Here is a 24,052-nt window from a genome sequence, read left to right as displayed (position 1 = left end):
AAAACAATTTCGTGACATGTGAAAAGTATATGAAACTGAGTTTCAGTGTTCACACCACTCTCATTCTTTCATGTATTATCTACCGCCGCTTTTGTGCTGCCACAAAAGTAGATTATTACAACAGAGACTCATGGCCTGCAACACTTAAAATAGTCACCATCTGGCCTTTTACAAAAAAATTTTGCAGACCCCTGGGCTAGATGATGGCTGAGGTCATTTTCCAGAACTGGACTGAGAACCCCCCCAGGGAGGGATCATGTCCATTCTCCAAAACCCTCCCACAGCCCACCAGAGCCTGGCGGAGCCCATGCACCTACAGGAGTCCAATCAACACTTGTTGAAAGCTTTAGTGAGCTGATGAACAACAGGAAATGCACACAAATACATGGAACATTATAAATGTTTTTAGAGACAGATCAGCTTCATATTCTCTGTACTTCTCTGTAACACATACAGACGCAAAGAAGACCTCAGAAAGCATGTAGTGCCAATTACTGAAAGAAATAGAAGTACACATGGATGGGGACACTCTCCCATTTAGCTAGTGTTCCTGTCCAAATATCCACTGTTTTCAAAAAAGTAAAGACTTCAGGGGCGGTGCAAAATGGAAGACAGACATTTGAAAAGAAAAAGAGCAAAACATGTGAATACGCTGATCCCTTTTCCCCTGGGTGTTTGCTTTCTCATTCACTCTGGGAACTCAGCACGGATAGAAACCCACACTTGGAGGCTTCTTCCACTCCCGGAGGCTTCAGTGAGCAGGAGCATTCACCACCACAAGGGGAAGGCTAGGAGTGCTTATCGCAAAAGACTGCTCGGACTCTTCTGCATGTCTAAGTTACACAGGCACAGGGCACAGAGATGCGCGCAGATTCGAATATAAGCATCCTCGACGGGTCCACAGGGACACATAGTAGAAATAAAGACCCATTAAAACCTAAACAGAAAATCACGTGTGTAGAGCATCGGGAGGAAGGGTGAAAATGCAGAGGCAGCACCACAGGTGCACTGATTTGAATGGGATGAGCGCCAGGACAGCAGCTGGGCAGCCAAGGGCAACGAGGTCCGAGCACCACCCACGCAACCCCAATTCCCAGAACAGCGCTGCGCGTGCAAGCCGAGGGACAGGAGCCCACCGGCCAGAGCTCCTCACGACTGCTCTACCCATCCCCCCTCTAGGCTTCTGTTTCTGATGCCACAAAACCTCTTTTCCCTGCTGCTCCTTTCCGTCCTCCCCGCCACCTCCTCTCAGAACGTTCATTTCCACGTCGCTCTCAGCTTTCCCCCCACTCGTTACCCAAGGGCCCCTCTTGCCTTTTTGTTTTAGCTCTTCTCGAACGCAGCTTTCTTGCACACTGTCCTTGGAAAAGGGGGGAGGGGAGCTTGGCGAACACGGGGAGGAGCCAGGTGGAGGCGACAGGGAGGGGACAGAGCAGAGGCTTGCGAGGAGGCCCGCAGAGAGGCTCCGCCTCCCCCGCTCGCCTTTCTCCTCCTCTCCTCCCTCCTCTGAGAAGCAGCTCGGATGTGACACCGCCTTGGTTTCTTCGCTCTTTCGGGACCCCTAATCTATCTTGGGAGTCATCAGCTCCTGTATCCCGTGGGGTCAGAAATTATTTAGTTTTCCACCTTGTCATCAGAGACAACTTTTTTCCTAGGCCGGACTCCCCGAGACTCCTTGCATTCAAGCATCCCCAGCAATTAACAAATAACCTCTCCCTCCGGCCCTATCCTTTGTCTCCCACCGTCAGTCACTCTGCACTAACACTTGTTGGAAGGCTGTGTACCGGGTTTTAGGTGCTGAGAGATGGAAAGATAAATGAAACAGGGTCCCTGCCCTTAAGGAACATTGATCCCTGGTATTTGCTATAGAGGGACCTCAAAAACTACTTTTACAGGTACAGTACCCTTCTCAGAGAAATACAGGAAAGCTAGGTAGGAATGGGAGTACCAAGAGGCAAGACCCCTGCCAGGATAACCGCGTCTCAAGTCTGCAGCAGCCAGCACACCTGTTGGGCTACAAAGCAGACAGAATGCACCCTGGGAACATTGGTCAGGTACTCCCAGGGCAGGAGGTACACCCTTTACTCAGGCCCTCTTTGCTCCTTCCTCTGCTCCACGCATGCCTTTGTTCCAGTGCTCTTCACAGTCAGCTCCTTGCTGCTTCTACTGCCTTTCTTCTTGCTGACTTTTGTTTCTGCCCCTGCACCCTCTGGCCACAAAAGATAGGAGATAAAACCATTTGACTACGCAAAATTAACTTTTGCACTGTAAATGTTAACATCAAAAAATTGAAAAGACAACCCATAGAATGAGAGAACAATTTTGCAAATCATATATCTGATAAGAGACTGATCGATATTAAGAATATATGATTAATACTTGCAACTCAGTAATAAAGAAATAAACCCAATTTAGAAATGAGCAAAAGATCTGAATAGGCAACTCTCACCAAAGAAGATATAGACATATCAAATAAGCCTATGAAATGGTACTCAACATTGTATGTCATTAGGGAACCATCAATTTGAAGTGAGATACCACTACCACCTATTAGAATGGCTGCAAAACAAATGAACAAACAAAAAACCTGGCAATACTAAATGCTGACAAGAATGTGAAGGGGCAACAGGAACTCTCATTCCTTGTTGGTGGAGAAGCAAAATGATGCAGTCACTTTAAAAGACAGCTTGGCGTTTTCTTACAAGGCTAAATATAGTCTTAGCACATGATCCAGTCATTACACTCCCAAGTGTTTAGCCAAATGAACTGAAAACTACACTCACATGAAATCCTTCACACAAATGTTTGTAGCAGCTTTATTCCTGATTGCAAAAACTGTAAGCAACCAAAATGTCCCTCAAAAGGTGAATGAAGAAACAAACTGTGGTGCATCCATACAATGAAATATTCCGCAATAAAAAGAGAAGATACAGAAAATCTGTCTAGGAATGGGAGTACCAAGAGGGAAGATCCCTGAAGTGGTATGACCCATTAAACCAAGAAAAGATATGGAGGAAATGTAAATACATATTGCTTACTAAAGGATCTGGTCTGAAAAGCTACATACTGTAAGATTCCAACTATATAACATGCTGAAATGGGCAAAATTGTAGAGAGTGAAAAGACTGGTGGTGGCCAAGGGCCTGGAGGAGAGAGGGAGGGACGAATCGGTGCAGCACAAGGGATTTAATTTAGGGCAGTGAAACTGCTCTGTGTGATACTATCCTGGTGATGACAAAATACCATGCATTTGTCAAAACTTAGAGAACTTTGCAATACAAAGAGTACACCTTGATGCAAACTGCAGACTCTAGTCAATAATGATGTATCAGTATTGGCTCACCAATTGTAACAAATGTACCACACCAGTGCAAGATGTTAGTAATAAGGAAACTCAGCAGAGGGGAGGATCTATGGGAACTGTACAATCTGCTCCATTTTCTATAAGCCTGAAACTGCTAACAAATAAAGTGTATTTATCTAAAAACTATATTCTGTTCAATGAAATATAAAATCTTGTGGTATTAAAAACAAAAAAATGAGCAAGGGTTTGAGTAGACATTTCTCTAAAGATATACAAATAACCAATAAGCACATGGGAAGGTTCTCAGCATCACTAATTGTTAGGGAAATGTACATCAAAACCACAGTGAGATTCCCTTTACACCTATTAGGATGGCTATCATTAAAAAAAAAGGAAATTGAAGTGTTGGATAACATGGAGAAATTGAAACCCTTGGGTATTAGCCAATATGGAAAAAAGGTTGGCAGTTTCTCAAAATGTTAAACATAGAGTTCTATTCACAGCAGCTTCATTCATAATTGGCAAAAAGTGGAAACAGCCCAAATGCCCATCAAGTGATGAATGGAAAAAATAAAATGTCATATCTATACAATAGAATGTTACTTGGCAACCAAAAGAATGAAGTACTGATACATGCTGCAACATGCATGAACCTTGAAAACATTATGCAAAGTGGAAGATGTCAGTCACAAAAGACCACATTTATAATTCCATTTACATGAACTATCCAGAACAGGCAAATCTATAGAGATAGAAAGTAGATTAGCAGTTGTGCAGGGCTGCAGAGAAATGAGGAGTGACTGCCAGTGAGTACAGGATTTGTGTGTGTGTGGGGGTGATGGAAATGTCTTAAACTTAGAGTGACTGCACAACCCTATGAATACACTAAAAAAAAAATAAACTTTACACTTTAATTTTAATAGTCATGCTTATCAATTATGTCTTTTATGGAATGTGTCTTCAGTGTTGTATGTAAAACAGCACCATCATATCCAAGGTCTTCTAAGTTTTCTCCTATGTTATCTTCTAAGAGTTTTATAATTCTGCATTTTATATGATGTCTATGATTTGTTTTGAGTTAGTTTTGTGAAGGGTGTAAGTTTTATATCTAGATTCATTTGTTTTTAAATAAATGGTGTTCTAACACCATTTGTTGCAGAGTATCTTTGCTCCATTGTATTGTCTTGGCTCCTTTGTCAATGGTCAATTGACTGTACTTATGGGGTCTATTTCTGGGTTTCCTGTTTTGTTCCATTGATCTGTTTGTCTCTCCTTTCACCAGTACCACACTGTTTTGATTACTCTAGCTTTACAGTAAGTCTTGAAGTTGGGTAGTGTCAGGCCTCCAACTTTGTTTTCCTTCAATATTGTTTTGGCTATTCCGAGTCTTTTGTCTTTCCATATAAACTTTAGAATCACATAAACTTTAGTTTAATTTCACTTTGGCCCGAGAGTAGGCGTTATATAATATCTGTTCTTTTAAACTTGTTACGGCATGTTTTAAAACCCAGAATGTGATCTATCTTGGTGAATGTTCCATGTGAGCTTGAGAAACGTGTATTCTGCTGTTGTTGGGCGAATTGTTGGTGTCAAATACATCTAGTTGATTGATGGTAATATTGAGTGCAACTATGTTCTTACTTATTTGCTGTTTGCCGGATCTATCCATCTCTGAGAGAAGGGTGTTGAAGCCTCCCATTGTGATAGTGGATTCATTTACTTGTCTTTGCAGTTCTATCAGTTTTTCCTCCTGCAGTTTAATGCTGTGTTGTTTGGTGCATACATATTAAGAGTTGCTGTCTTGGAGAACTGACCCCTTTCTCACTATGCAACGCCCTTCTATGTCCCTGATAAGTTTCTTTACTTTGAAATCTGCTCTAAAATTAACAGAGCTACTTTAAAAATTAAATTAAATTAACATAGCTACTCCTTTCTTTTGATTACCGTTAGCATGGTGTGTTTTTCTTTATTCATTCACTTTTAATTTGTGTCTTTATATTTAAAGTGGGTTTCTTGAGGACAACACATAGCTTGGCTACAGTTTTTGATACCCACCGACAATCTGTATTTTAATTGGTGCATTCAGACTACTGATATTCAAAGTGATTATTGAAATAGGGTTAATGTCTGCCATATTCATCACTGTTTTCTATTTGTTGCCTTTGTTCTGTTTCAATTTTTTGCATTCCATTCTTTCTGCCTTTTGTGGCTTTAATTGAGCATTTTATAGAATTCCATTTTTTCCTCTTTCCTTAGCATGTCAGTAATGCTTGTTTACTGTTTTTAGTGGTTTCCCTAGAGTTTGAAATGAACATTTACAACTAATGCAAGTTCACTTTCAAACAGCACTTCATGGTTAGTGTACTTTGTAATAACAAAATAATCCCTATTCCTTCTTCCTGTCTCTTGTATCATCGCTGTCAATCATTTCACTGATATATAAACACACATAAGCTTATGTATATAATATATACATGATTATACATAATCAAATACATTATTATTTTGAATAAACTGTTATTTGTTAGGTCAATTAAGAAAAAGAAAAGCTTTTATTTTATCTTCACTTATTCTATTTCTGTTCTTCTTTATGTGCCACCAAGTTTTTGACCTATATTAGCTTCCTTCTCTCTAAAACATTTCTTGTAAGGCTGATCTACTGACAACAAACTACCTGAATTTGTGTTGTCTGAGAAAGTCTTTATTTCTTGTTTACTTTGAAGGACAGTTTTGCAGGGTACAGAAATCTAGGTCTTTTCTCTCAATATTTTAAGCCTTTCTCTTCACTCTCTTTTCACTTGAAGTTAGATGTAATTTTTCTCTTTGCCCCTCTATAGGTAAGATCTTTCCCCCTCTGGCTACTTTTAGCATTTTCCTTATCTTTGATTTTGTATAATTTGAAAATGGTAAGATTAGGTTTAGTTTTTTTGAGCATTTATCTTGTGTGATGTTCTCTGAGCTTCCTGGACCTATGGTTTGATGTCTGACATTAATTTGGGGTAAATTCTCAGTTATCACTGTTTCAAACATTGCTTCTGCTCTTTTCTCTCTTTCTTCTCCTTCTACTATTTACATTATATGTATTTTAAACACGTTGTAGTTGTCCCACAGTCCTTGGATATGTTTTTTTCCGTATTTTTTTCAGTCTTTGTTCTCTTTGCTTTTTGGTTTTTGAGGATTGTACTGATATGTCCTCTAGCTCAGAGATTCTTTCCTCAACCATTTCTAATCTACTAATAAGCCCACCAAAGGCGTTCTTCATTTCTGTTGCAGTATATATTTTTTAATCTCCAGCACTTCTTTTGGGTTCTTTCCTAGGATTTCCATTTCTCTGCTTACATTGCTCATCTGTTCTTGCACAATGTCGATTTTACCTATTAGAGCCCTTAGCATATTAATCCTAGGTGTTTTTTAAATTCCCTATCTGATAATCCCAACATTCTTGTCATGTCTGGTTCTGAGGCTTGCTCTGTCTCTTCAATTTCTTGCCTTTTTTATATATGCCTTGTAATTTCTTCTTGCTAGCCAGACATGATGTACTGTGTAAAAGGAAGTACTTTACACAGACCTTTAGTAATGTGGCTGTAAGGTGTGGGGAAGGGGAAGCATTCTGTAGTCCTATGATCAGGTCTCCGTATTTTAGTGAGCCTGTGTCTCTGGACCGTGAACTTCACGTGTTTCTCAGATTCTGTTTCCTCCCCCTTTAGGCGGGACAGTGGTTGAAGTGGGCTGGAGTGGGTATTTTCTTTTCCTCAGGTTAGTTTCTGATCATTCCCCAGCAAGTTAGGTTTCAGTTGACTAGTTTACCCTGTGAGCAGGCTTTCTGAAGATATTTCAGAATGACTCCTTTTCTCCTTCCCCTACCAGGAACTTGAGGAAATTTTCCTCTGACATTTACTGTGGGAATCTGGTCAAGCTGCTGGAAGAAAAATGTCACAATATTTTGGAGACCTCCCATGACTGCATCTCCCAGATGTTAACTCCCAGCATTGTCCAGGCTGAGCTTCCAGCAATTTATCAATGACTGCTCAGCTGGTGGGTCTCCATTCCAGTTGGCTCTGGTGAATGGAGGTTCCCATCTGTCTCTCCAATTTTGGGGTCAGCAGGTTCGTTCTATGTCCTCCCTCCTCTTATGAATTCAAGAAGAGTTGCTGATTTCTCTGTCTTTTTACTTTTGCTTGTTAGAATGAAGTGGTGATATGTAAGCTCTTTACATGGGAAATTGGAAGTTCAAATTATACACCTTAAATGGGTAAAGTTTATGATATGTAAATTTTACCTCAATAAAGATGTTTTAAATTTTTGGAAAAGTAGAAGCTGAAAAAAAACTCCCCACAGATTTTGTGGTTTATAACTCCAAGAATACAGTTGGAGGTTGAAATGAGAGAAGTAGCCGTCTCTTCACTCACAACCAACTCCTGTGTTTTCACTGACAGTGTTTTCAAAGAATCACTGCGGTACTTAGTATGCCTTAATTAGGCAAAGGAAAGGAAATGTCATTCCGTTACTCATAGCCTTATCTCCAAGACACTTGATTCTTTAGAGCCCCTTTTCAGTCCCGGCTCAATCACTCCCATGAGTTCCTGGAAAACTAAATGAGCACAGATCAAGGGTACATCATCTCAAAAGTCACCTAGAAAACCTTTAGTTCAGTTGGGGTGGAAGCCCCAGAGAAGAAGAATTTTCTCAAAAGTACTTAGGTCTTGGGTATGGTCATAGTGCAATCTCCAAACTCGAGGATGCTACTTTCTGACAGTTAAATTACTCAAATTGAACACACACACAAAAAATAGCTAATGGAAGAAATATGCCATATAAATAGGTATAAATGTCTTCCTGATAAGAATCTTGATAAACCCCTATTTATTATTAATCCATTCATACATTTAACGAATAATTTACCTACTGAGGACTCATTATGTGCTAGTCACTGTGCCAAGTACTAAGATATAGTAAGGTTTTCCTGAAATTTATAATCTAGAGGAACTATCAAAGGTTCATAGAAAGTTTACATTTCATTGAACCTGGATATAATTGAAGAAATTAATGACCAAATTAACAATTGTAATATATCGAGTTCTTATGACATGTTAGTTGAGGGTAAATGGAGCAAAAAAAAATTGAACCTGGATAGTATGAATTTGGCAGTGTTTATTTAATAGTCTTTGAAATAAAAATAAGGGTAAGATACAATATTCCAGCAACAGACAAATGATATGATGAAACAGCCATGGCTCCTTATAAATGGATTTTCCTTAATTTTATTCCTAAATTCCATCCCACCAGAGCAGGTAACTTGCCCCTTCCAACCCATCTTCAACCCAGGGGACAAAATGATCTCTTAAAAACACAAATATGATCCTTTCACCCTTTAGTGATTTCCCATAGCTCCTTTCACCCTTTAGTGATTTCCCATAGCTATGCGTTCTGGTAAGACCTAGAACGCATAGCATGATTTGCCTTAAATACAATATTTGTAGATCATTCTCCAGCTACCCTTCCCCTCACTCAAGTCATACAGGCTTTCTCAGCCCTTCCAATGAGCCAAACTCCTCATTTCAGAGCCTACTATCTGTCCCTTTTTACAGAAAGCTCTTCCCTCTTTGCCTGACTAATGCATACTCATCTCTCAGGTCTGTCTTCCTGAGGAAGGGTTTCTCTTACTTCTCAGGCTCAAAATCAGGTCCCCTGTTTACACTCTGATTACATGGTAGGCATTATTTTCCTTCATTGTACTGGCACCATTCTAATGATCTAACCATGTGTACGATTATGTGATTACTATCTTCCTTCTACAAAACTATAAACGTCATGAGGGCAGACAAATGTACCTATTTTGTTTACAGTGCCTGTCACAGTATGTGCAAATTTTCTGGGAAGGAAAAACAAGGAGGGAGAGAAGAAGGAAAGAAGGAAGAAATGAAATAGGGAAGCAGGCAGAGAGAAAGCAGGAAGGGAAGAATGGAGATCCCAATGAGGCTAATTGGGAAGATATTTGGTTCTTCATCTCTAGTGGGAAAGCTGGAAGAGTCAAATGTAGCTCTTACCTGAGGCCTCAATGCATAAAGGTAGAAGTTGAACATCTGAATTTTTTCCATGGGATAATGTTCAGTTCAAACCACAGAAATAGGTACAAATGGGTCATCAGAGCACAGGGGGTCTGAGGCGAGTATTAGGTATTGAGCAAAATGAGAATGTAAAAACCAGGGAAGATGAGGGCAAATAAGAAATAATCTATCCAAATTCAAGAAACTGTAGGGCAAGGCCACCAGCTGGGCTTATTTCTTATACCCAGTGGCTTTTTATGTATGAGTGAAGAAAAATCTGATTAAAGGGACATAAACCACACACATATTTGCCGTATGTGGACAAAATAGGGGTCGAATACTACACGTGACAAACTCAGAGACTGACAGTAACCACACAGGACGGATGGTCTGAACATAAAAATTCCTAACTAAAAGGGAAGCATGGCAGGTAGTCATATCCTAGGCCTATAGCTTTCTTGACAAAGGACAATCCTTACTTAAGTAAGCCTGTCTATTGTCTTTTTGCATCTAAAATAACACACCTCTGGAATGTCAGAGCAATCTCTTTCAAGACCTTTCAGGGTACACCCACAGCACCAGAGCAGACACCACAGAGCTCCTTGATGTTATGTTGTTCCCCGAATACCATCTCCATGTGCTGTGAATGTTCATTGTTAACTATCCTGTACCCACCAATGTAAAAGAGGTATGTGTCTCTCCTTTTACTCTTTAACCAGTCTCAGAGATTTCCCTGTTTTGCTTTCTCATGCCTCCCTAACCTACCACTAGGGAATTTCGTGTAACACCCCTCCACATACACAGTTTCTCCCTTGTCTTTTAACTCATATTTCAACTTTGGTAGGTCTATCCTAAATTATAATGCTGTGCATAAATTTTTCACTTTCTAATACACCTTTCTACATTCCTCCCACTTGTTTAACCACATGCCTCACCATTTTCCAAAACAGGTGTGACTTCCATGGTGTCTGGATCATCCATAGCATCTAGATTCTTCAAAACATCTGTCTCAGGTGGTGGCTTTCGCATGAGCATGCTGGAAGTTGAAGCTTCCCCATCTGAGAAACAACATCTTTAGGTCACCCTCCAAGTGGGATTCAGAAAAGGAAGTGCTTCTTATTCACTTTCATTTTCTCTATGCCTCTCAGCTATTCAGGGCCTTTATTTTCATAAATTCAGTGAAAAGTTAGAGAAGTGATGACTCTTCTCAACAACTACTTTACCTCCAAAAGGTACTACTCCTTTGACATAAATGGGAAAAAGCAGAATATGTAACTAGATTCTTCGAGACTCGGGTAGAAGAGAAAGCCAGTTTTCTTTGGAACTCTTTATTTGACATGTTTTGGAACATCAATTATGTTGGCAACAAGGACTCCCATAGATGAGCCCAGAAAGGTTGAAATAATTCACAAAGGACAAGAAATCAACTACTGGCTCATACATTGTAAATTTCATTTTTTTTTCAATTCCCAAGTCCTCCTTATCTGCCCAGGGCTTATCCCCCACATATCAGGCCAAAATCTCACCTGATACTTGTACCAGGAAAAAAATGACTGAGTGATATATATTTTATCATCATGGGGGTGAAATAAACAGGGTCGGTTGACAACTAAAGCCTGTGTTTACACTAGTAAGTCTCACATCCTGTATTGAAACTCTCCTTAGGAGAACCCATTCTGTCACTAGGATGATCAGGAGACAATGGTACCTGTTCTCTGAGGAGTCCTGACTAACTGGCGAGACTGAATCACACACATAAAAAATTTCAGATGCAATTCCTCTTTACGCATGGCTATCTCCTAGAAACAGAGAGAGTTTAATCCAAACGAACAGATTTGTGAAATGATAAAGATGGACAAAAATGACAAATGACAAAAGATGGACAAACCAGGTATGCTCAAGCCTAACAGCCTTTACAACTGGACAGTCTAAAATTCAGCATATGAAGTGTTACAAATCATCTACATGTATACTTTTAATATGCAAAATCCACTGAACTCAGCAAACATCTTCTTTTCCCAGCTGCTAAAAGGCTGAGGGCCTCCAGAGGCTGCCATTCTTCAAGTCTGACCTCAGACTGTGGCTCTCATCTGGGTCTAGAATGCGGGATGAAACAGTTCTCCTAGGCATCTAAACAGGGTCTGGGTCAGAGGCCCAATGAGTTGAGAGGCTTGATTAAAAGCCTGAATGAACAAACATATTTCTTCTGATTATTTTCTCTTAAAAAGTAGGACACAAATTACGAGTTAATTTGGTCACAGGAACAACACCGGGGCCATTTAGTTCTTCAGCGGGCAGACCCCCTTGGTCCTTTCCTCTCTTTACTCTGAAAAGTAGATCTCTGGTGGACCCCCCAATAGCCTACACATAGGCTCACTTGTGTTTTAAACTCCCCAAGAATTCTGCAAGGTTCTACAGGTTTAGAGTCTAACCTATGCCAATCCCAAGCTTTTTTTCCCTTTTTTCTTTTCTCAAATGGCCAGTCGAGCATGGTGTGGTGCAAATAGTGCACGACTACAAGTTAAAGAGATTTGTTTTCTAATCCCAGATCTTCCATGCACTTTTCAACTTTGGGAAATGACTTCACTTCTCTGAAACTATTAGACTAAATAAACTATCTCCCAAAACCTGTACAAGCCCTAACATTCTGTGATTCTTAATAATACACAATATAGCCTGAGCTCAATTTAGCTTTCAGGTCTTATAGCTGCCAAGGTGGCCACAGGTGCCCGCGGATAAAAGGCCACGGCGAAAGCTGCCACGGAAACCAGAGCTATGAGCAAAAATCGCCCAGCGGAACCAGAAAACGGCGGGTGAGGGAGTGAGGGGAACCGAGAAAAGCGAAGGACTTAAAGCGCACTAACAGTATATTCCGAGAACAAGAAAAAGCCCAACGGAAAGGGGAACAGAGAAATTATGACTACAGCCTTAGATGCTTCCTTGGTTTCCGAGGCCTCGCCATACTGCGCAGGCGTTCCGCGAGCCCTTAACTGTGCTCTTTGACCTCCCGCCCAACCCCCTTCCTCCACAGCCACCCAGCGGCTCTTCCGGCGTTGTGGAGGCGATTCCGGTTCGCGGCCGTTCCCGGGTTTTGCGTTTCGCGCCCGGCCGGAAACCCCTTCGTATAGCAGCCGGTTCCGGTTCGGTGAGTGGCGGCGGGAAGCTGGGGGAGGGGTGAGGATGGAGGGAACCTTGGCCGGGAGGCAGTGCAGCTCCGGGCCCCGCAACCTGGGCTGGGCTCGGCGGAAGCGGGGACTGCACTGGGGACGGTGTTTTTTCCTCTGCCCCGCCCCTTGGGACCACCTCCTCTCCCTTCTGAAGTCCGCCGGCGGCAATCTGGCGGGTGGCGGTTAGTTAGGCTCCCCGAGGCCGTTTCTTCAGGCCTTTTACTTTTGGGCGGTGGGGAGACGGTCTCCCTGCCGTTACGGCACCCCACATCTCAGCGTCCAATTCTCCCGGTGGAGGAACAGGCCGGTTGGGATTTCGGGGCTTTCCCGCCAGAGCAGGGTCATCTCTCAAGGGAAAGCTCTTTTCACCGGGAAGCCCAGCTTTCTGTTACACCTCTTCGTCTCCCGCCTTCCTTCAGACCTGAATGATATGTCTCCACTACTTCTGCGTCTCCGTAAACATTTCTCCAACTCTTTCACTCTGTGGTATCTCCTTGAGATGTGGTACTGCTAGTGCCACCACCAGAAAGAAACGTCTGGACCCTCCTGCCCAGGTTATGAAAATCCCCTTAAACTGCCACAGTTTACTTACCTGGCTCATCGCCTTCTGGTAATTCCCTTGAACCGTCTCTTGCTTGGTGTACCCTTACGTGGTCTCTCTGGATGTATGCCCAGTTTCTCTTGAGCTTGGGGATTTCTGCTTATCAGTGCCTCTGCAGTATTTGGACTTATCTTCTCGGCAATAACTTGCTCCTTTATCACTTTCAAGTCAGCCTTGTTAAAGTCATTTCATTTCATGTTTGGTACACTTATTATATTTGGGGGGGTGGTGATTCTTAGAAAGTTTATGTAAAACCTTTTATAGGCTACCAACTATTTGACTTAGGGTCCTTGTTCTAATTGGATATTCTGGATGGAAAAGACTGGATCACCTCCTGAATCTTTATTCTTTATAAACATAATTTTGTAAGGACATATATTGAAAGATAAATTACAATAAGTTTGAAATTACAGTTACAGTGAAACCTTAAGCAACACTTTAAGCATGATTCCTTAACTTTTTTCCAATTTAGAGATTCCTGCCCTTTCCCCTAGCCTCTAGTTCCACTGTGGAAGCCTCATTCATTTCATCTTCTGAAGCCTCATTCATTCTTACCTGATTCCAATTAATTATCCCAACTGCAAAGAAGGTCTTCATATCACCCATCTGATGAGTTAAATCTAGAGGGAGGAAAAGGATTTTAAAAAAACAGGTTCTGCTACTTCAGGCTAAGGTGATGTAATTCTTAATGACTGCTTTGGAAGTCTTTTCTTTACCTGACTCTCACACCTACCAATTGTATTGGCTTTATTTTCTTGCTGTAAGTATCCATTTATGGATCTGACTTCCTCCAGTAGACAGTAAGCTTCTCAGCAGCAGGGACCAATTCCTATTCTTTTAATCCCCAGTACCTTGTATGTAATTGTTCAGTAAATGTTTGTGTAAGAAGTTGAATGCTTAGTGTTTAAGGTGCTACAGTGTTAAAGTGTTTCAGGCATTAAAGTCTAATTGGGAGAGTTACATGTAAAAATGTCAAAAGCAGAAACATGGTGATAGGTGACACACTGTATCCCATACAGAGTTTTCCGGAGTTCAGAGTAGGGTGATTCACATGATCACCTCCACACCCTTTTCATATCATAAATTGTTCTAACCACATCTTGGTTCTGGATAAAGCTAATTTTAAGTGGTTCTCTACAGTATGCATTTTCTAGTAACTTCATAGCTCTCAACATTCTCTTTTATAATCACCTCTCTGCTTGCATGTGAGCTTCTAAATGTTTTACCATACTAGTTACATTCTGTTACTGTCAGGACTTTGCCATTTTTTTCTTTCAGATTTCCTATTGTCTTCTGAAGTCAGTTTACTACTAACTTGACTTCACCTGAATATATATAGCTGCCTATGTTCTTTCAGTAAAGCAAATGACCAATGTGAACTAGGAAATGAGTTACTAGAATACTTTACTTTTTAAAAAAAGATTTTACTTATTTATTTTTAGAGAGAGGGGAAAGGAGAAAGAAGGAAACATCAGTGTGTGAGAAGCATTGATCAGTTGCCTCTTGCACATCCCAACTGGGGACCTGGCCCACAAGCCAGGCATGTGCCCTGACTGGGAATTGAATGAGCAACCTTTTGGTTTGCAGGCTGGCTCTCAGTCCACTGAGCCACACCAGCCAGGGCTAGAATACTTTTCTTAAAAGAAAACAGTTTTTATGCTTGCAAGAATTTGGTGGCATCAAATGTTCCAGATCCTCCGTTTCATGTTGAATCTTGGGATTAAATATCCCTTCTCCCTATGTAACTGCAGAATGGCAAAAAGAAGGTATCAGGCACACTGAAGCTGTTTGTATTAAAATGTAAGTTTGGGGCTTTAATTATTAAAATGATGAAACAGCAGGGATTCCCCAGAGTTAGCTAGGGATTACTTTTGTCTTGCTAAAGTGTATGAATCCTTGAACAGGATATGTTCAAGTATGTGAAGTTTTGTAATGTTGAAAGCACATTTGCTTAGAAATCAGGATACCTAGATTTTAAAAATATATATATATATTTTAAAGATTTTATTGATTTATTTTATAGGAAGGGAAAGGGAGAGAAACATCAATGTGTGGTTGCCTCTCATGCGGGCCCCACTGGGGACCTGGCCTATAACCCAAGGCATGTGCCCTGACTGGGAATCAAACTGGCCACCCTTTGGTTTGCAGTCCCTGCTGAGTCCACTGAGCTACACCAGCCAGGGCCCCCAATTTTTGTTTTCCCTTCTCCATCTGTGTAATTTTAAAAAAGGCAAGTCACTTAACCTCTCTGGACATAATCTTTAAAATCCTATGATTTCTTGTTTGCTTCCCTTTTTACATCTAGTTCAGTAGTGCAAAAGAAGTTAAAATAGGTGTTCTGGACAACAGGCTTTTAAATCGGCATTCTTTGTAATACAACAGAAAGGCTAGTGATGACAATTATGAAATGGCCTGATACAATGAAATGTGGAAAAGGTACTGCTATTTATTAGCTGATAGGATTTTTTCCCCCTTAATCTGGGGCCCATGGAATTCTGCTTTATTGAAAAAGAAAAGGGGAAAGAGCAACTGGGAGAATTTCCAGGTAGAAGCTTTATGTTAAGTAAGCATTTGCAAACATATATATAGCTTAAGTCTACTCAAATTCTTTGGGAATCCTCCCTGGCAAAACTAGGTAATCAGATGATTACTCTGCTTAGTCTGTAGCTGTGCCAAAAACAGCCGAAGCGGCCTTTCTTTGTGTGTGCACTTTGTTACTGCGACCACAAAAAATGCGTGTTATATTCCACCAGTCTCCTTAGTAGATTGAAGCCTGATATTGCTATGTGGTTGTTGCAGTATTCAGTCTTTTTTAAAAATATGCTGATAGAATTATGAATAATATCAGTGTGACTATCATCATCCCTACTTTCCTCTCAGAAATCTGCCAAGAAGCATGTGTACCACAGGGATGTTTATTAACCTAATTCCAAGGAGTTAGGCTTTTAACTTCCTTTTTCTGGGAAAATTAGATCTGTCAGAGGAGAAAGTAATTTCATATGGGCAAAGGGGCTTTGGTTTTTAGCAGTTTGATTAATGATGGGGGAGAAAGTACTTAGTACAACTGCAAAGTATTCCTTGACTGTCCTCAGAATATCAGTAGCTTTATGTTTGGCTACTAAATGAGACGCGCATTGAAGACAAGTCAATAGGACCACCACTGGAGCTATGACTTGTTTATGAAATGGTTCAGCATGAGGTAATGGCGAGAGCAGTGGATTGGAGGTGATTTCTTGGTAGTAATTTCAGTGTAGTCACTAACTAACTTGATGACCATATGCAAGTTAATCTCCAAAGGGTTGGCTTTCCCGGCTTGCTTCTTGCTGCAGTATTCTGTGATTCTGTGCGTAGTCCATAATTGCTGTTTAGTATAGCACAGATTGTGGAAATGTTTAAAACTACTTCAGGCCAGTTTTAGTTCTCATGTCTTCCCATCAAGTATTTTTTTCCCCTCTAGAGACAGAAACATCACTTCTGAGTGACTTCCTATTATGTAATTAAATGCAGGAGATATTTCAGTGTGTAACATTTGTTTTCTGTCTTCTTTTATAGGACTTTGTCTCTCTGCTGAAGTCAGTGATGTGAAAAGACCTGACATGGGTAAGACTATGAAGTAGTCATTCAGTCCTTCTAGTTACTCTGATTAGTTAAGCTGGAGTGAAAGAATGGGTTTTCCTAACATTATTTTGTTTGCATTTTTGTGCTTAATAATTTTAAAGCAGATTTCGTACTAATTATGTAATACAGCATACCAAACAATTTTCTTTTGCCTGATACATTGTTTATAGCATTGTTTGTAAGTATTTTCTCATTCATTGTATTGAAAAAGCCAAATACATACTAGCAGACATTTACTACGTACCAGGCCTTGTTCTAAGTAATTAAAATATATTCATTTAATTTCTTACAGTCGCCTTACAGGGGTATCTGTAACACCTACAAAATAGGTACTGTTATTATCCTCATTATATCAATGAGAAAACTGAGACACATAGGTTAATAAACTTGACTAGGGTCACACAACTGAAACTGGCAGAGCCAGGATTTAAAAACTCAGGTAGCCTGGTTCCGAGTCCTTGTCCTTTAGTACTGTGTTATATTGGGTTGGCCAAAAAGGTCATTTAGCTTTTTTTCCTGTATGGCTCTAGTAGTGCTTAGCTGTCTTTAATGTCATTCAAAAAAAATTTGTTAGATTGTATTGTGATATCAGCATGCATTTAAAAAAAGTATCAAAATTGGTGAATTTTTAACCCAGGCTGGTGTAGCTCAGTGGATTGAGCGCAGGCCTGCAAATCAGACAAAATTGGTGAATTTTTGTGTAGCCATTTTACTATTGAAGGTGGAAAAAATACGCAACAGTTTTGGCATATGCTGCTTTATTCAAGAAAGGTAAAAATGCTACTGAAACACAAAGATTTGTGAGGTATATGAAGAAGATGCTATAACTGATCGATCAAACATGTCAAAAGTGGTTTACACAGTTTCTTGGTACTGTTCACATTTTGGCCAAATAACTCTTTGCTGGGGGGCTGTCTTATGCATTGGAAGATGTTTCGCAGCGCCCTGGCCTCACATTTTGAGCTGACATACTCAGAATATTCAAATCAATAAAGTTACTGGTAAAAATGAAAGTGTGTCTTTTATTTTATGGAAAAAAGTAAATGGACTTTTTGGCCAACCCCCTATTTCCTTTTATGTGATAAATAATTTGATTAAGGAAAATTTTAAGTTTTATTTAGCTAGTGCCACTGACTGGAACATTTTGCACTATTCTTAGTGCCTCATGTTTGTAAAGAGGATCAGTATAAGGTCAGTAGCTAAAGTAAAAATAGGTTGAAAATCCATCGTTAGATCTTATAACATTCTCTCTGTTCTTTTTAAATACACATTAGTCTTAATCTCTAGTTTTTGTTTTCTCCTTTTGCTTTGTCTACCTTTTCCCTCTCTCGGTCATTTATTTACCATTTTTATCATTGATGATATGTCATTGAGTTCCTCTACTCTCATTTCTTCCTATTCTGCCTTTTTGTAACAAATTAACATAGGTCTTAAAAAATGGCTCTCCAGTAAGATTCTGCCATAATATTACAGTGCTTGAGCTGATATCTTTTAAGAGCCATATGAATAAATGTTGCTTTTTGCAAAAAAATTTTTGATTCATTTTTATTTTTTTAATGTTTTAAAAACATACTCTTTACAGTTTATTTATTTATTTATATTTAGAGAGAGGGGAAGGGAGGGAGAAAGAAATGGAGAGAAACGTTGATATACAAGAGATACATTGATGGGTTGCCTTTTGCACGCCCCCAACTGGGGACCTGGCCTGCAGCCCAGGCATGTGCCCTGTCTGGGAATCGAACCTGCGACCTTTTGGTTCACAGGCAGGCTCTCAATTCACTGAGCCACACCAGCCAGGGCTGATTAAATTTTAAAGCGCTTTTTGGAGTTAAGACAGAAGAAAAACTAATGTCAACAAGTGTTTATTTTTTGAATGATGAAATTCCCCCTCACTTTTTAATATTTAACATTTATATGCAGCTACAAGATTAAAACTTTGGGGGAGGGAAGTTTCATTATTTTTAAAACTTTGAATTTAGCTGTTAAACTAGTACAAGTTTTGAACTATTTGGTAGATGATCTCAATTTTAAATGAGCCAGTTTCTGCACATGGGCCCTCTTTTTATTTTTTGACAGTTTTGAGATTTTTTTGCCAATGCTTATTTATGAAGGAGATGTTTTATTTAACTGTAGGGCTGGTCTTTGGGAATCATTTTCATCAGTTGAAGAGATTGGTTTATAGGAAAGTCGTTACTAAAGATCTGTGTGACTTGAACTAATCCGACTCTTTCCCCAGATGATATTGCCGATAGGATGAGGATGGATGCTGGAGAAGTAACTTTAGTGAACCACAACTCCGTATTCAAAACCCATCTCCTGTCACAAGCAGGTTTTCCAGAGGACCAGCTTTCACTTTCTGACCATCAGGTTAGGAATATTTTCTTCCCTTAATTAATGAATTATTTTGGCTTAAGTTTTCATTTGATATAGTTTAAATGCCAAACTCTAAAAGTACAAGCACATATATAAACTTTTTAGAATCAGTGATTCTGATATTTGGCGCACTGTTGACATATTTCAGTGAAGACAAGAACCAGGCGATGCGTGAACTCTGTGATAGTAGTGCCTTTGAGAGAACTGTTGTTTCTCTGAGCATTACAATCACCAACAGCAAGGTCTGTGTTGTTTTAAACTAGTATCTTAAAACTGCTGAGCATTAACCGGGGTGTGTATATTTGTAAATATACAGCAGTTCTGAGATTTCTTTGTGCTAGAAAGCTATGTTCTCAAAGAACTACTGTTAGGAATGCAGAATTTCAGGCTTTATCCCATACCTGCTGAATGGAAATCTACATTTAAAAAAATCTCCACTTATGCACATTAAAGTTTGAGGAGCATATTCATAAAGCAGTCTTTCTCAGTAGGAAAGACATTACTAATTTGTATGAGGTGATTCTTTGCTGTGTGAATCTGGCCTAAACATAGCAGAATATTTTGCATCGTTGGCCCCTGTGTGCTAAATACCTGTAGCATCAGCCTCCAATAATTATTTTAATAACTGAATATACATTCACACATTTCCAGACTTATACTGGGGTGCAGCACTACCCCTGATTGAAAACTCACTTTTCAAAAGAATCAAAGCCAGGTTGATTTTGTCTGCCTTTCCATATATGATACAACTGGTTTTCAGAATAGGATATACCAAATGCATATTTACCTTCTAATGCCTATTTTTATCCCTTGAAATCTCAATCATTTCATCAGATTGTGTGTTTCCCTTTCTTATTAGTATGTTTAATTTATAATATATAAAAACATAATTAATTAGATATGTGTCATAATCTTGTTTAATGATACATTTTCTCTCAAAATATGATTTAAGAAAAACCTTCTGCTTTGTTTAGATATTACCTTCCAGGCAAGGAAATTTGGGCCGATCTTACACATGTTCTACAAGAAGTACAGCTTATAGTCCAAATTATTATTCAGGTATGACACATTACTTGCAGTCAAGACATTTATACCTTTCAGATTTCTTCCTCGCATATCATTTGTGTTTACCATCTCTAAAAGTATGAAAGCACTGTCAAAGCCAGCATAGCATTTTCTCCACTAAAATGTCATTTTAATTAGCTGTGTGTGCATCTGTGTGTATGTGGTTGCTGTGATACTTTACTGATCTAGTCTCAACTATTTTTTAATGAAAAAGTTTTTAAAAATCTCTTCCCCCTCTTGTTCATCATGCCATTGTAAAAAGTACTACAGCTTTTTGTTTTAGATATGCGTATGTGATGTAAAAGGTACTTGTTTTGTATTGATTTAAAGCTCAGAGCTGGCCTATTTCTATTCTGCTTGAAACCATGAATTCTGAAATTTTAATTCTGCCCCAGTTTATCCCTCCATCAGGGCAGGAAATGTTAACTACATGTCTCTGTCTAGCACCTGCCACAGCCATGCTTGCATATTCAAGGGCTTGCCTATTTAGCTTGTGATCCATGACAGAAGTCAGCATTCTCTAGGCTATTCTAGCCCTAGTCTGCCTGACTTTCATCCTCCCTTCCTAAGGTTTGGATTTCCAAAGATCTTCTGGCTCTGTCTTGGGGAAATGAAGAGTTGTTGTTCATTAGCCTCCTGGCAGTGTGACCCAGGAAGATTATAGTGTCTTCCCATGTCTTTCACTCCTCCTGCTTCACTTTCCTCATCTTACCACAAATACGGGAATACTAGTAATACCGCTGAACCTGCCTCAGTGGGATTTTTATAAGGATAAACTGAGATGATAAATACGAAATGCAAATAATAATTATTGTTGTTATTTGGCTTCCTCAGGATTCTTTGTCAGCAAGATGACATCTCCTTCCCTAAAAAGATGTTAGTATGATGTTCTTTTAGATTTATATTGTATTTAAATGTCATTTAGGTGGGTAGTAACTTATCTGGGCACTAGATTTTCTCTCCGGAGATGGGAGATTGTCCCCACATAGTATGTGCATAATTTATATAATATGTGCATAGTATGTGCAGTTAATTGGATTCAAAAGTAACTTTGCCATTATTACTGAAAAATCCTGGCCCTGGCTGGTGTGGCGTAATGGATTGAGTGCTGGCCTGTGACCCGAAAGGTTGCTGGTTTGGGGGACATGCCTGGATTGTGGGCCAGGCCCCTGGTTGGGAGCATGCGAGAGGCAAATAAATAAGAAAAACCCTTCCTGATGAGCAAAGAGCCTGAAGTCTGGCTTGATAGCTCATTATTAATTGTAAGGGAAGAACAAATGAGTGGATAATGAAATCAGATCATTAATATTTCCACTTGAACTCAGATTGTATTTCCATATAATTTCATATTCTGATTTACCACTGGACAGAATATTTACTTTTAGTTAAAAAATAATTGCTCAATAATAAACAATTATGAGAAATTATACCCCAAATCTGCTGACCATGATTCAATTCTTCCTTAAAACTCTGTTGCCTTTTATTTTTGGCCCTGTGTACAGGCATAGTATACATTTCATGATTTGATACATATAATCTGTTGTTAGCCCAATATTTTTATTTTTTATTTGTTTACATGTGATTTCTTCACGTTTACCTTTTTCTGTTGATTTCTAATAATCCATGGAATTGATATGCACATTCACAATTCTTTATGTGCAATTCCAAATCTAAAAGGCTCTGAAAACTAAAAATTTTTTTCATAGTTATTTGGCATCAAAACTTGACCTCAGTTCATTCCTTGGCAAAACCTACATGAACTAACATGAAACTGTATATTTTGTCTTTTATCTACCTCTGTAACTATGATATATTTTATGCATATGTATCAATATGTTTGATTACATCATGCTGTTTTAGATTATCCTTGGAAGCACTACATAGTATATTCCAGGTTTTCTTTCTAAAATTCCAAAATTTTTAACTCAGAAACAACTGAACCCAAGGGGCTATGGTTTAGGATAATGGATCTGTGCCTTCATTTGCTTTATAGTTCTCTCTATAGCTTAGATCTCTTCCACCCTTGCCATTTTCAGCTGTTATAAATCACATGATTTAAAAACATTTGTACATATAGCATTTTTTCCTTTTCTTTTAAATTTCAATAGACCTGTGATGCTCATAAAGGTCTATCTGAGGTCATCTCAAATTGTCATATTCTTGTCTATGGTGATAGTTGATCAGATTTTTAGCTTTCTTCTCAGTTATGTGATTCTTGAGAGTTACACTCTTCCTATGTTTGTCCTTATACCACAAGTTGATCCCCAATACTAAAATCTAACACTGATGGCCCTGGCCAGTGTGTGGCTCAGTTGGTAGAAGCGAGGTCCCGTAATCAAAGGTTGTGGGTTTGATTCCTAATCCCCGTGCCAGGGGTGTACTGTCCCTGGCCTGGACTCACGTGGGATGCATCCGATCCATGTTTCTCTCTCACATCAGTGTTTCCCTCTTTCCCTTCTACTCTCTCTAAAAGCAATGAAAAATGTTCTTAAGGATAAAAAAAATTTGCACCTGTGTTTTATATCTCATTTAAAGGCCACCTTTTTAGGAAGAGAAATTATATTCAGGTTGGTTACTAAAGAATAACAGCAGTGAATTGAATTTAACAGTAAAGCCTAATTGAAATGTTGATGCTGAGCTATTGGATTTATTCACTAAACTACAGCCCGAAGCAGTTTGCCTCTACCAGATCTCATCTAGTCCTTGACAAAATAAACATGGCAGTCACAGACCTCTAAGGTCCCTAACAGTCAGAATTTTTAATCTTGAATGCCAAGGGTCTATATACCTTTTATAATGTCTTTAATTCAAATCTACTTTTTACTGTATACTTCTTAAAACTTTCTTTGCATATCCATTCTAACTCATTGCATGTCCTACAGAATTTTGTCTGTGCTATCTCCTTTGGACATATTCTTTTCTGATAATCCCCACATTGATTTCTGTGGTCAGTCACTTCGACCTTACTTCCTTTTTTTTAGATTTTATGTATTTATTTTTAGAGAGAAGGGAAGGGAGGAGAGGGAGAGGTACATCAATGTGTGGTTGCTTCTCATGCACCCCCTACTGGGGACCTGGCCCACAGCCCAGGCATGTGCTCTGACTGGGAATCCAACCAGTGGCCCTTTGGTGTGCAGGCCACTCAGTCCATTGAGCCACACCAGCCAGGGTGGACTTTACCTCTTGATTGGTTAGACATGGGTCCCAAGTTTACCTGCCTTAGTTTTCTCACTGACTTTATTGGTACTTGTCTCCTTTCTCACCTTGCTATCCTTTTCTCCACCAAAATGAAAACAAATGCAGAAAAACCCCAAACTTGAGAATGTAGGGTCTGGAGCTTCCTGTTTACTGCTTTACTGGATCTCCTTCTTGATATAGAATAGTGTTCTCAATGGCAGGTGACAGAGAGGCATATCAGCCTTTTTAAAAATCTCCTTAATCCACTTAAGATTAGACTATTAAAAACATCCATTTAAAAAAAATTTGGAAAGCACAGAATATGTAGTACTTTGAATGTACAGTATTAACTTACTAATAACAGTGCTGGTCAGACTTTGAGACCTCTTGATTTGATTAAGAGGTCTTAAAAGACCTCTTTTCTTTGAAAAGAAATTTTAAACATTTAAACCCTAAACAAAAAAGTAGAGTAAAATGATTCTGCTCCTGCTTAGAATCTTTATCAGTGTCTTCTCTTTGGAAAGTAAGTTCAATTAGGTTGCTAAAGTGGCATTTAAGTGGCTGAGATGATTTAAAGAATCCTGCTACATATAATAACTAAGTAAATTCTAATGTTGATGTAAGTTACAGTTGGTTACTTTCATAGTAAGTGATTCTCTGATACATGGTTTTTAAGATAGAAAGTTTATGTCATATGTCC

The 24,052-nt window shown here is 39.3% G+C and overlaps 2 protein-coding genes across 3 annotated transcripts in view; one reads left to right on the top strand and one right to left on the bottom strand.

Moving 5' to 3' along the window:
• Positions 1-11,156, bottom strand: part of PFKM (phosphofructokinase, muscle) — a 33,498-nt gene extending 22,342 nt beyond the window's left edge. Inside the window, exons 1-2 of one of the 2 annotated variants that reach the window (XM_037135618.2) lie at positions 11,060-11,156; positions 10,287-10,409 (exon numbers count right to left, since the gene is read on the bottom strand). In XM_037135618.2, coding sequence (XP_036991513.2) covers positions 10,287-10,409; positions 11,060-11,141 — 205 coding nt within the window. In that variant the 5' untranslated portion in view covers positions 11,142-11,156. Of the gene's footprint in view, positions 1-1,314; positions 1,423-10,286; positions 10,410-11,059 lie in introns of those variants that run through there. The other variant, XM_037135642.2, reaches the window with a different exon arrangement.
• Positions 11,157-12,267: 1,111 nt separating this feature from the next.
• SENP1 (SUMO specific peptidase 1) overlaps positions 12,268-24,052 on the top strand; it is a 57,256-nt gene continuing 45,471 nt past the window's right edge. Inside the window, 6 exon segments of the mRNA XM_037135657.2 lie at positions 12,268-12,288; positions 12,290-12,496; positions 16,672-16,680; positions 16,683-16,719; positions 18,974-19,104; positions 20,085-20,169. Of these exon segments, the coding sequence (XP_036991552.2) occupies positions 12,268-12,288; positions 12,290-12,496; positions 16,672-16,680; positions 16,683-16,719; positions 18,974-19,104; positions 20,085-20,169 (490 nt within the window).

This window comes from Artibeus jamaicensis, unplaced genomic scaffold (assembly GCF_021234435.1).
Source record: "Artibeus jamaicensis isolate MK-2021 breed Jamaican fruit bat unplaced genomic scaffold, CSHL_Jam_final contig_233, whole genome shotgun sequence".
Taxonomy (NCBI): Eukaryota; Metazoa; Chordata; class Mammalia; order Chiroptera; family Phyllostomidae; genus Artibeus; species Artibeus jamaicensis.
The sequence above is the reverse complement of the archived record's forward strand: the minus strand, read 5'-3'. Positions and strand labels throughout refer to the sequence as shown.